The 13,885-nt window shown below is 46.6% G+C and overlaps 1 protein-coding gene across 1 annotated transcript; it reads right to left on the reverse strand.

Moving 5' to 3' along the window:
* Positions 1-346: 346 nt before the first annotated feature.
* LOC114790434 (UPF0524 protein C3orf70 homolog A) lies at positions 347-13,744 on the reverse strand. The gene is made up of 2 exons (XM_028980498.1): positions 13,405-13,744; positions 347-2,277 (listed from the first exon to the last, which is right to left on the reverse strand). The coding sequence occupies exons 1-2, from the start codon at positions 13,577-13,579 to the stop codon at positions 1,640-1,642; spliced, it is 813 nt and encodes a 270-aa protein (XP_028836331.1). The 5' UTR covers positions 13,580-13,744; the 3' UTR covers positions 347-1,639.
* Positions 13,745-13,885: the final 141 nt, after the last annotated feature.

Below are 13,885 nucleotides of genomic sequence, written 5' to 3' on the forward strand. Positions count from 1 at the left end.
CCTCATTCTGTCTACTCAACTAAATTGTCGACCATGGCAATGGCAGAGATTTCCATAGTAGTAGTGGTTTTTTTTTTTGGCTGCTCTTATGCTTTCAGCAGCTGCTTTCATAATCACAAACCATCTGTGTCCTTTTTTTCCAGTCTGGGGCGCAATCTGTTATTAAATCATTTATTAGGTTACACTTTTTTAAATTGTGCAGCTTATCCACAGACCAACCCAGTTTTCTGGCCCCTGCAGTACATTTCCTCAAGTGCAATTTGTCATTCATTGACAGGACAAACTCCCTGAAAAAAAAGACTTCCAGGAAACACCAGTTTGAGAAATAAAGCGCGCAAACATTTTGTTCAAGACTTTAGGTTTGTTTATATTAAAAATAAGAGATAAGTTAGCAATAATTGATGCCATAAGAAAAAGGTATTTTCTTGTGAATGAGATACATGTGTATCTACGATACAGGTTTACAGCTACAGTATTAGTCCCTGAAAAATAAACACAGAGAATAAAACCCATTCACTCATCCGCAGACAGAGCCGCAGTAACGACAACGTTGCCTGGCGTCCCTCAGGGATTCGTCGGGGGGCCTGTTGGTTTTCTCTGTGTAAACAACATCTCCAAAATGGAGGCTGCAGCTCAGGCAGTGCCAAGGCTCTGTGCTTATTAACTATTGGGCAACTGGGTGGGTAGATGCTAAGGGTTGTCACTGTGGGGAAAGCGCGGCCATCTTGGGAGACACATGCAGGTGCATCTGCGCCAAGGTCCCCTGGGATTTTACACCCACTTGTGAGTAGAGTGAAGCTCAGAGATTTCAGCTACGGCTTGTTTGGGAGCTCTAGCCATGCAGTCTTCATGAGTTATAAATACATAATATGCATCCTGTGACATTGTAGCTCCAGGTTCCAGGGTCTCTTTTTTGACAGAAAATAACTTCATCCAAAAAGGTCAGTCTTCCTGTCCACAGTCACCTTAACAAAATCTGGCCAGTGAGGTACAGCACATTAATTTCAAACGATTGTCAAAAGGTCTTAAAGCTTTGCCCTACTGCGAAAGGCTGCAGAGACGCTGGCACAGTGGGCGGGTCATGGTGCCCGCACCCCCTCGCTCAGTGTTCGTACTGCATCCCCCGCCCGTCTGGCTGAGGCCTGGAGAACCGGGATAGAGGAGGCTGAGGACTCAGCTTTGGGCTTCAGCCCTGTTTCATCATAACGCTTCATTACCGTCTCCCATCCTCATTCATGATTTAGCCACTGTTCAGATGTAACCCGATCGCAGGAGGGTTGAACCCTCCTCCCCATCCCTCGTTCCCGCCCTGCTTCTCTCGCTCGTTTTTATTTCACCCCATCCATCCCTTTCTTGCGTCAGCTCTCTTTTCTGATGCTCTAAATGAAAAGTAATTCAGTTCTCTTGTGGGCTGAAGGCGCGTGTGAGGATTTCTTCTTCTGTCTGGTGCCATTTTCCATGCTTGGAACAGTGCAAGATGGCAAATGGGAAAGAGGATTTCATAACTGGTTGTCCCACAAAGCCCAGAAATGGTTTCCTTGGTCACTGGGCAGTGTGAGTTGTCAGAGGAGGCAGGGACTAAGCAGGGTGTTTCTTGTGTTACTTGCATTGTGTGAGTTGTGTTGGAGACAATGTGTTGTCAGACAGTTGTCTCAATATTCTCAATAATCTCTATGGCAGATTTGGAGGGTGAGAGCACTGTGCACTCGTCCTGACCCCATAAACTGGTGGGGCTGGAGTCTTCATCGCTGCTCAGCTCGTCTTCCTCATCCTCTTCCTCTTCCTCCTCACAGGAGTCTTCCTCACAGGACTCGGTGTAGTGCAGACCCAGCGCATTAATCCCAGAGTCCTCTGAGCTGGACGGCGAGGAACACTGGTCCATTTTTGGCGCCGAGGCCTTGTTCAGTTGGGGTGGATGTGCGACCCCGTCGTGTGCCGCCTGAGGGGGCTTCTGCTCTTGGGGGCGCTGTGAATGGGCTTGAAGTGGGTGCCGAGGCTGCTGGGGTCCTGTCAGGGCCGGAGGAAGTGGTCTCTGCACATAACACATCTTCCCATTGATGCGCTTGACGATGTAGTCATCGATGAAGAGGTCAGCAATGACACAGAACTTTGGAGACTCGGGGCAGGGTGGAGCCTGGAACGCAGGGGCGTTCCTGAGGAAGCGCTCGGCCAGAGAAGAGGACAAGTCAATGGTGTTGGTGGAGCTTGTAGGGGAGGCGGGCACAGGGGTGCTGGGTAGGTGGCAGACGGTCGTCATCGGCTGGTACACATATTTACCTGCAGAAGTAGCAGAAGAGAAGCATTAGAAAAATCCATTTTGAACAAATCCACACAGAAGACTACTGTAAAAAGGGTTGAGGCTTGTTTACATTTACAGCATTTATCAGACGCCCTTATCCAGAGCGACTTACAATCAGTAGTTACAGGGACAGTCACCCTGGAGCAACTTAGGGTTAAGTGTCTTGCTCAGGGACACAATGGTAGTAAGTGGGATTCGAACCCGGGTCTTTTGGTTCATAGGCAAGTGTGTTACCCACTAGGCTACTACCACCGCTTGTTTGTGGAGCCCCATCAAAACATTGTGACCGTATTTTAGAATTGTCTATGGCTTCGGCTACAGTAGATTTGCCTCTTAGTTACAGTTGTTAGCCCCGTCGTGTCTTTAAATTACATTAAACTACAGGTCCCATAAGGCAAAACTGAGAGCAGTGAGGGTGCAGAGAGGGACACATTTGCTTCAAACAGCCGAAAGTCAAGTGACATCAGATGCGGAGGAATCTTGAGTGCCAAAGACTATTGATCGTTTTCTGTTGCTCTTCTGAATTTTAACCAACAGAGAACTCAATTATTTTCATACTGAAACCCGGCCACCCCCCCCGTTCCCTGAAGCATGGGCGACCTAAGACCTTCTTCCAGGCTCTTCTGCGACAACGTTCTATTTCCAGTCAGAGCGAGAGCTGCTTTTATTTCCAGGATCCACACTATTGCTCGCAGCCAGTAATTGGCAGGCATTATCCTCAAAGGCTTTGTGTTGCCTCCAAATGAAAGGCCAATGAGGGCCGCGTTCACATTCCCACTGAGCAAGCAGAGGCAAGTCACACTTGGATTCAGGTGTGTGTATGCCGGATAATGAGAAAGGTGACGTCTCCGTGACAAAGAATAATTAAAAGTCCTCCCACACAGCGGCATCACCCGTCCAGACTGGGAATAAAAGAGCGAAAGTGTGTGGGAGTGTTGGAGGAGTGTTACGAGGACAGGAACAACAAAAGAGAAAGAACGAGACAGGAGCGGAATGGGTGTACGGCAGGGAAATGGGTGGCTTGTAAATACTTTTTGCCTTTCTGACTAAATTCAAGAATACCCAGAGAACCAAAATGGTCATCATCTTACACAAAGCCAAAAGTACATTAAAGAGGAAAACCTACCCTGTATCAACACTCATCTGTCACTGCTATCTTCACAGTGCATTATCTCATCAGACCACTGCTGGTGGGGTTTAAACGTGAGTTCGGTGACTGTTACCTAAGAATAAGTGGACCGGAGTTTCACTGTTGTCCTGTGTAATGTTCCCTAATCGTTTTCACCTGTCGAAAATGTATAAAGCTGCCCTGTTCATTTCTGTTCGCCGTCAGGTCTTGGATGTAATGTTCCATGTTCACCAGTGTCATTCTCTGGTGAACATGTAATGTTCCATGTTCACCTGCCTCGTCATGCCAGCATGGTTGTGACAGTAGTATGGAGTGGGCAGTAGGTAGTATGGAGTGTTGGTGGAAGAAGTTGTTTTTTTTACACCAGTGTCACTGCTGCACTCTGAACGTACAACAACTGCAGATTGATGCAACCCTCACAACAGCTGCGGGGTAGTCTCTACTTCTACCCAGACAATTGGTGTGTTCAGGGGCTGAATCTTTAGAAGGGCACATTTGGAGACTGGACATGGTATAAGTGGATTGTCCCAATTTCAAGGCTCATGCAAATGCAGCACGCAAATGCATCCTTTGTTTCCTAGACTGAGAGACGAATCCTTGGCAGTCTGACCTGTCTCATAATTCATTGCCCTGGTTTTATTGGAGGAAAAACTGTTTTTAAAATGCTTCAGGCTAAGATAAAATAATAAAGAAAATGACTGTTTTATGCTCCATTGAAATTGATGATGCCTTCTGATGCACAGGTGGAGATGAACAAGCCTGGGAGACTTGTAGACCACACCCTGCAAATGATCCAACCCCTGTGGTGTAACTGCAAAGTTGCTGCTTCTGAGGCACACACACTCCAGGTTTCCCAGAAACAACCTGACATTCGTAAGCAGGGTCCTCAGGGGGCTCTCCGATCCACACAAGTCCCAGTGGGAAAGGAAGTAGCTGTTTTCAAGTCTAGGTCTGTGTGTGTGTCTTTGACTGGCAACGGCCACAGCTTTTAACTCGTAAAAATGAATGGTTGCACACGCACCCGTAAGTGGTTGGGTGAACACTTTCCACGTCAGCAAAGAGAGGCGATGGAGAGACAAACAGAGACAAACCTTTGGCGGACACAAGAGAGCGTTGGAAGGGGTGATTTTCCATCAGGCCTGCGGAGACTGGAGGTTACTGTGCCTCCCTCACTGCTCTCCGACAGGAGTTCCCCGCTGCCATCCGCCTTCAAGCAGCAGAAACAGCATAGATTTGGGCTCTTTGATTCCTCCGCTCACACTCATCCTCCATCTACCCTCCTTTCTTTCACCTGTCAGTGCGTTTCGTTGCCATCTCCATTAATGCTAAAGATCGGGAGTGGGAATTACACTATGTACCCCTGTCAATCAACACATCTCGGATCTTCATTCCATTCACATTCTCCGTGGCCATTTCACAGTCAATCGTTTCCAAATGATGCACAACCCAACATGGCCGTCTCTTTGGACCCATTTACCGCATCAGTGTGGCCGCTGTGTGCACTGTATAGAGCTTACAGCCGCTTATAGACGCCAAAAATAGACCGAGCCGATCTGAACTGCAGGGTTCAACTCAAGACGCATGAATAATTCATTATGACACACCGCACCAGTGTCATATCTCTGTTATATCTCATTGTTCATCATCCACCCCCAGCATTTCAAGGCTGGGCCCAGGTGACACCCGTGTGTGAAATGACTGACAGGCAGGACATATGTGCGCTCGTCCCCCAAACCGACAGGTCTGGTTCTGTTGGCCCAGGAGGGTGCCTGCTAATATATAAAAATTCATCTCCACAGCTCCTTCTGAAGGCATGCTGCGCTCAGGCCTGTGTTTAAGTCTGACACTTCCCTTGTGGCTATCTGGTCGTGAGGGTCTCTCCATGGCCTCATAATAAATTATTCAAAGCGGAAAGCTCCTCCAACCCTGGTCAGGAACAGAAAGTGCAGACCTGGCTGTCAGGTCCACAGCAGCATATTAATTTCACTTCCCATGTGAGCATCTACCAAAAGACGTCACAGCCATGAGGAGGAGGACGTTAGCTGGAGTGCTAATCTTTCCCACCCACTTCACTTTTCCAGTTATAAAACTGTGTAATTTACCGTACAGCTCCATATTTTGCCTACCGTATGGCCCACTGCGTTTGGACTGTTTTATGAAAAATTAGACTCTTTGACAGAACACCTACTGATGTTCACAAGCTGCAATGCAGTGGCCTGGACACCAAATTTCGCAAGACATCTCAGTTGCAAAGAGGATTTGAAAGTAGGGAGCAAAAAAAATAAAAAAGTCATTTTTATTAAACTGGGTTCTGACACTCTGAAGGTCTGACATCTGGGAAACAGCACACGTCCACTCTCAGTACTTAAGAGGGCCGTATAAAAATCCATCTGCATGACAGATGAAAATGAGATCTTAAAAATCCCAAACAAATCACAATAAAACCAAACTTGCAGTAAGCACAGCGAGAGGATATGAGCAGCCGTCAGATCTGCTGCAGGAAGGTTAGCTGTAAGGTTAAGTGCGACAGTGGCATCTGCTGAAAAAGTCGCATGAGCGGCAGGCGGTGGATTTCCACCACAAACGTCCCTGCCCGCAGTGGCAGATGAAGTACACAAGCTGGTTACATGAGTAAAAAAGGAAAATTTCACTCCAGTAAAAGGAAAAGTGATCAATTTTAAATTCCACTTTGTCTTCAAATGAGCTTAAATACAAAAAAATAATAGTAGTTTTCGGTTCATATTAGGGCTGCAACTATCGAATATTCTTGGAATCGAGTATTCTGTTGATTTTTTCATCGATTAATCAGGTCATCAGATAACTCATACTTTTGCATTTTTAAACAATTCTATCAATAGTTTGCTATGCAACAAGAAAATCTTCTTAAAATGAGCAAGCAACTGGCTGTTATTCCTCACAAAAAAAGTTTTTATATTCAAAATCAATACTTTTATTAGATCAAAGCTTAAAACCTTTGGTTTACTGGCTCCAGAACTAAGCCAATTTAATCAGTCTTTCTGTGAAACATTCATGATGTACATAAAAAAAAAGAAACATAGTTTAGCCTATTTGTCCTTACTTTTAGTCCTTAGCTACAGACCATCTGAGAATAAAGAGAAAATATACAATTCAAGTATTAATAATCCAACTTAAACAATACAGTTCAGTTTCCAGGTGTGTCCAGATGAGGTAGGTAGGTAGAATGTTTGTCTTTGTGCAATGTTATGTGCAAAATAGAGAAAGAGAATTTGTATTGGTGCATGTGTGTGCAATGCATGTGCAAGTCTGCGCCACTGTAATGTTCAACAAATTCTAAGAAGCGCTAATGTTAGTTCGCAATCATAAAATTACGACACCTTGTAGAAGCTCCGAGTCCGCTTGGAGAAGTGCAGTTTACATAAGGATGTTTTCGGTTAAGGTGCTGTAGTATTGACGAAGTACTTTTATGGTAGGCCAGGTCCGTTTCACAGTGTATACACCGCACTACATTGTCCACGCAGCGTAAAATGGTTCCACACTTCCGACATTTTATGCCTTTTACGCACACGGGTATCTAAATTTTCCGCCAATAAATCACGCCTCCTTAAATCTTTGAAATGCGCATCAGTTAAAACAGTCCGTGTAAAACAATGATTCCGCACTGCGTAGCTCCACACTGCGTAGCTCCGCACTGCGTAGCTCCGTGGGCGTGATACGGTAATAGATGGACTTTGGTGATGAATTAAACGAAGCCTCGAGGCAAATAGATTTCCTCGAATGTTTTTTGCAATCGAATCATTCGAGTTATTCAAATAATTGTTTCAGCCCTAGTTCATATGTCCAGTTCATAAATCCTTACAGAATTTCATTCATTTGTCTGACACACTCAAGGCAATCAATCTCCATTTGGGGAAAAGACCACGTCTATAAAAGGTAAGGCAACGTTCGATTGTGAGCACAACGTAGTGCAGTAGAGACGTTTGACTTTGAAGTGGAGTTATTGGAAAAATTTGCCCGTGTGTAAATAGTAAGCGTGAGAAAACTACTTACGTGCAGTGCCATGCTGAATTTGGTGAGTTTACTTTGTTACCGTCCATCTCTGCCCCACTGTGACACCTCCAGTTACATTTATCAGTTGGCTGACGATATTGGAAGTCGGATATTTTACTGTTGGATGTCAGGGTGCGTGAGGATATCATTAGGAATCGTTAGCGACGTGGCTAAGGTCTGTGGAGACGTGGCCTTTCAGAGAGATCAGTGTTTCTTGATTGTGGTGCATGTTCTGGGATTTACGCTGGAGATGTGAGCCCACTGTGGCTTCCACTGAATGTTTTATTCAGCGCCTTCATCATTCTGAATCATCAAGTGGGGGGAAAAAAAGAAGTTTCTAACCGACCTCTGAATGCTGGAGATTTTTGTGTGTGTGTGTGAGCGTTATGGGTGTGACGGGACAAAGGACATCCTGTTCTGCACAAAGAACTCACTCTTTCCCACAGAACAGAGGGGGTCCTAAGGAGAACTTGCCACTGTAATAGAACTACAGACACCGTGACACCAAGTGACATGACCTACACTTTCAGAAAGATGTGAGAAATCATGAAGGAAGAAACACATGGCTCATAACCTGCCCATTTTGTGAAAAGATATGCATTGGAAATAGAGCTGCACGATTAGGGGAAAAAAGACATATTGCAATTATTGAGATCAATATTGCGATATGCGATTGCGATATGATAAAGGGTACTTGCTTGTATATCATTGAAAAGTCGCATACAAATTACTAATAGTGAAATGTTTAATTTCAAAGTGAAACATACAAACTACTTATAACAACTTGAAATGCCCAGTGCTTTCAAAATACAGTATTCTACAAAATGAATTAATCACAAAAAACTCTTTACATTACTGTCGAACAACAAACCCTGGTAAGGCTAAACAACTGTTTTGATATTTGGCCATTATAAAATCTTGAATTATAGGTCTTACGTTTAGCCAAAACGTTGTTTGGAGGCTGACTTGAACACAGGAATGCATAGCTTCGCTAGCTTAGCCTAGCTAAGCTAAGGTTAAGACTTATAAAACGGGATTTTATAATGGCCAAATATATTCAAAACAATTGTCCTATGAAATGTAATCCCCCGGGATCTGGTTTGGAGCGTACAGCGGTTTGTACAGCCCCAAGTAGCACAAGAGTGAGGCATTTTTATGCACTTTTCTCCATAGACATGTATATGCTTCACGCCACAGCAGAGCCTATCGCAATATGGCGGCGACGTTGACGTTGACCCATATGTCTATGCGAGTCACGAATCTGAGGTCTCCATTGAACCGAATCGAAAGTCATGTGACCAAACACGTCCCATTCGACTGAAGTGAGACTTCAGTCAGCTCGCAAACTTTGAGAGAATGAGTGATATGTTGCCGATTCAATCCATGTACATCATTTAAATCGCAACGTTTTGCATTCATGTAATCGCACAGATTACGATTACAATTGTGATTAGATTAATCGTGCAGCACTAATTGGAAATAACATGATCCTTTCATGGAGCAGTGGTGACCTAGCAGGTAAGGAAGCGGGCCATTAATCAGAAGGTTGCCGGTTCTAATCCTGATCCGCCAAGGTGCCACTGAGGGCCCCCTGAGCAATGCACCGTCCCCACACACTGCTCCCCGGGTGCCTGTCATGGCTGCCCACTGCTCACCAAGGGTGATGGTTAAAAGCAGAGGACACATTTTGTTGTGTCACCGTGTGCTGCGCTGCAGTGTTTCACAATGACGATCACTTCACTCACTAACGAAACAGGAATGGACAACTTACACACATAAAAAATATGTGTGAGGAAATGGACCGGCACACATGAGCAACCTGCCTCTTTCCATCATACTGTTGGTGCCTCACCATGATATCTTGCATAGCAGATATCTTTAACTGACCTCCATGTTTGGATCTTCGTTGGCGGCCATATTAAGAATTTGGTCTGATTTCGATATATTGTTCAGTCCTAATTCTCTGTTCCTCAACTTACATTTACATTTACAGCATTTATCAGACGCCCTTATCCAGGGCAACTTACAATCAGTAGTTACAGGGACAGTCCCCCCCAGGAGCATCTTATGGTTAAGTGTCTTGCTCCGGGACACAATGGTAGTAAGTGGGGTTGTCAAGCTCTGATTTTCTCCACCTCCTTTTCTTAAATTTAGAATCGGTGAGAAAAAAGACATTCTAATGAGGAACTAGTGATGAGACAGGAGAGAAGGCGAGAGGTCGTTGGGTTGTCCTCGCTCCTCTCCACACGCTGCCTGCCCGATTACACAATCAGCCTCTCCTGTCGGGGCGCCTTGCGGCTCACGCTGACGCTGACAGATGAGGGTGCCGGGAAAACCGGCTACCGGGGCTGGCTTTTTACAGCGTGCGCGCAATCCCTTCGGCCCCAGACCAAAGTTTAGGTGAGGCATTTTGTCGCTGACCAACCAAGCAAAAAAAAAAAACAGAAGTAGAAGTGAAATCCCGCTCAAGAAATAAAAGGACATTTGGTCAATAAAGACACCAACTCATCAAAACGAACCGCCGCAGGGAACCGGGCACCGCCGGCTGCCTGCTGGCCTAATCGGGTTTTTTTTTGGAGTAAACATCTCCAGTAGGTGAGACTTCCTCTCCAGACACACACACACACACACACACACACACCCCTCAGAGGCGGCTCGCTGGCACCGGCTCTGGAGCGCGTCCCATACGCGCCCATGATTGGCTTGGCGTCCCTCGCCGCCAGCGCAGCTGCGCGTGAATCTTCCTCGCGCTCCTTCATTAAGTCTTAATACCTGCATTTACAGACCAGCGCTCTCCGTACTCCCCGCGCTCGGGTTGAACCCCAAGCCGCGTGGCTTCTTGCGGCTGCCGAGCGGAATTCCCAAAGCGGAAGCCATTAGGCGCAAATCACCACGCCGGAGCCCCCCGGCCAGAGAAGCCGGCCGTGAAAAGGGTAGAAATAACGTTGCGCTCGGATTGCTTTATCGGCTACGCAGCTGTGGTCCAGCCTGTCAGTTGCTTTTGATTAGGTCCAGAAATCAGCTCGGCAAACATGCCTCTTGTGTTCCCAGCGAAGGACAAAAGGCCCTCGGCCTACAAAAAAAACGCGTATTATTACAGCACCATTCCTGGAAGGCCACCAGCAGATGGCTACCACTGCGCAATGTAGATCCTGTCATCGTTAATATTCTAATGATGTACGTGGCAGAATGTATCGACCGGAAATGTACAGATAAGCTGCATCGATTTTGTAAATGTTGTAAGTATGGGATATTTCATGACAAGCTGTGTGTGGAAAGTGGCACGTGACCACACCCCCTGGTGTGCACTCGCTCGATTTCCATCTGACTGGCTGCCATTATGGAAAACAGGCCTGATATTGAAAATAAGTCTACCGTAGACCCATTTCTTGTTGATTAGCCTGCTTTCATAACTGTGTTAAAGCAGTTGTGTGGAAACTGACCCAGTCAAACTAGCACAGACTGGATATGAATGGTATTAAAGGACATCTGGCCAATCAAAATCAAGAATTCCTCCAGAATCATGGTAGTATAGCATTATTAAAATGTAAATGTAGCTTTAATAACAACAGTTGAGGGATATTCACTGGCAATCATGTATATATGCATATGATATATGTTGGGCACATTGCTTAAAAAAAAAAAGTAATTAGTTAGTAACTGTGTTTAGTATTAATGTAACTAGTTACCATGGAAAGTAACTTAAAAATGTGCCAATATGTCACGAACGGGGATGGCATAGCTCCGCCTCCTCCTTCATTAGTGGCGCTCAATGTTACCTGCATTTGGGTTTGGACCAATTCGGTTTCTTTTCATTTTACGCTTCTTTGCTTAGTGTTGTTGATTATTTGCTATTGTTAATTAATCTGTTTCTTTATTAATCTGTTTGTGTATATTTTGCTTTTTTTTATTTTTAAAGGTAATAACAAATATGAAGACAGTTACATTGCACAACAACGAACTGTCACTCGTAGCAAAAGAATCAACTTGAAATGAATGAAAGTGAAGAAGGCGGAAATGAGAGATTTCAGGAATATCTCGCTTTACCTCGTCTCACTAATCGGCATCAGTCACTGGACACACACACATGCACACGCTCCCTCGCGTAAACACATGCTTAGACCTGCCAATCACTCAGAGGGAAGCGGTTCAGTCGTCACCCCTCCGTCCCACTTCCACACCAAAACGCGCGTGTGGGTCGCACTTTCGTAAACACCCGCCACATTATTGCGGAGGATAATCATGTAATTACCATGGCGACTTGGTGCAGAATGAGAGCGTGTGTGCAGAGCCAGTAATCCATCCTGCCGTGTTATTATTATATTAGCAGGCTGCTGATACTAGAGGTGGGAATCACAGAAGCCCCCCCAGCAATTACAATAGTGGAGACATTCCCGCATTGTCAAATGCAACACGATTGTCTACGATACTATCGCAATACAGGCTGCATCTTCACAGTAATTAGCTGTAAGAGTGGTAGTAGCCCAGTGGGTAACACACTCGCCTATGAACCAGAAGACCCGGGTTCGAATCCCACTTACTACCATTGTGTTCCTGAGCAAGACACTTAACCCTGAGTGTCTCCAGGGGGAAACTGTCCCTGTAAATACTGATTGTAAGTTGCTCTGGATAAGGGCGTCTGATAAATGATGTAAATGTAATTACACTGTAATTGAGCTTCTTGTTGCCAGATTGGATGACTCTGAATTCCTCATTTTCTGAAAAATTGCTTGAAAAAGAATAGGTGTTGAGGAACTAAAATCTCATTTCAGTATGTTAAGACACTTTTTGCAGTTTGGTGTGTGTTTTGGCACCTTTCTGCACAGTTTTGTGTTGAAACAACCATGCATCTGGCAGGACTGGTTGCATTCGTTACAGTTCAACTGGGTGGTAGTGGCCTAGAGGGCAACACACTCGCCTATGAACCAGAAGACCCAGGTTCAAACCCCTCCCTGAGCAAGACACCTAACCCTGAGTGTCTCCAGGGTGGGACTGTCCCTGTAACTACTGATTGTAAGTCACTCTGGATAAGGTTGTCTGGTTAAATGGCAGCTGTCAGTCATCTCTCGGGGCTCCTCCCATTTAAAACATTGTTTATGAAGACATCATTTGTGCTTGTGTTCTGGGTGACAAATAATTATTCACCAACATTAAGGGTACTTTCTCCTCTGCTACGCTTGGAAAATGGAGCTCTAATTGATTTCCACCGTTCTATGATCGCCTTGCTCTTCCAGCTCTTTATCGTAAGGTCCTCAGAAAGAAACGCCTCCGCTAAACGATGGCGCGTGAATGGAAATGTCACTGTAGTGTCCAGGATTTGCGAAAGCCCCTCGACAAAGTGCTCGGCCAACATTTCACTCGACTCGTGTGGGGATGACTGCTGCTTCCCCGAGGAATCTGCCTCCTTGTCGACAGGCACATGGCGGCGTGTGGCCATTTTAACAGAGACCCCTGTTGTGTGAGTATCAGATGGGCTTTCGGGGTCGTGTTTTCTCTCGTGGCGAGTTTCCCTCCGATCCGGCCGTCTCCGTCCTGAGCTGACGGAAGGGGACGGGCGTCCCCACCATTTCCACTCCCCCCCCCCATCCTGCACACACTAAACAGGCTGCATACATACATCCCCTAATCAATGAATTATTCAGCCCGCCGCTGGCATCGGGCGGGTCGAGCGCCCCCATCTGGACAACGTGGCTCCGACCTCGAGGTTCTCCTGTTACTTGTAATAACCAACCACGACGTGTTTCATATTCACGATAAAATGATGGCTCGAGCAGCCTGTCTGCCTTTATTAGGTACAATTTTGTTGTCGCCCCAAAACCATCCGGAACAAAGCAATTTTCACCCAGTCTGCACAAAACTCGATTTAATACTCAGCAGAGGAATCCGGGTCCGCCAGGATGCGGGATCGGTAACTTTGTGGGACCCCCAGTCCCGGACCGGTACTCACAGTGACACCAGCCCAGGTGGCAGCACCAGTGCAGCTTGAAGCACCTCCCGTGGCTGTGCGTGGCGCAGATGGAGAGCCCGTCGCAGGGCAGGAAGTCGGGTCTCCCGGCGCAGCTCCTCGCCAGCGCCTGCGCCTCGTCCAGCTTGCCGCTCCTCGGTCCGCCCGAGGCGGCCATGGCGCAGCCACCCGGGTCACGGACCGGCCGAGCCGCGCATCCGGGGTCCGGGCGGGAGTTCCGAGCAGAGGACGCGGCGACAGCGGCAGCGCGTCGCTTCACGCCGAGAGAAGTTCCATTAAATCCCCGCCGGGGAGCGGCTCTCTCCCTTCCTCCTCCTCCTCCTCCTCCTCCTCCTCCTCCTCTTCCTCCTCCTCCTCCTCCCCAACTTTCTCCCGACCGACCCCGCGGATTCGCGCCTTATTCGGAGCTTCTTCCCGCGTCCTCCTCCCGCCGCCACATGGCAGGTCTGTTCTGGTGCTGTCG

Source organism: Denticeps clupeoides, chromosome 5 (assembly GCF_900700375.1).
Source record: "Denticeps clupeoides chromosome 5, fDenClu1.1, whole genome shotgun sequence".
Lineage (NCBI taxonomy): Eukaryota > Metazoa > Chordata > Actinopteri > Clupeiformes > Denticipitidae > Denticeps > Denticeps clupeoides.

What these genes read in the sequence shown, in the direction of transcription:
- LOC114790434 (XM_028980498.1), bottom strand. Translation starts at nt 13,579, where the DNA reads ATGGCCGCCTCGGGCGGACCGAGGAGCGGCAAGCTGGACGAGGCGCAG. An exon ending in CCACCTGGGCTGGTGTCACT is followed by an intron (nt 2,278 to 13,404) that starts GTGAGTACCGGT and finishes CTACTTCTGCAG; the next exon opens with GTAAATATGTGTACCAGCCG.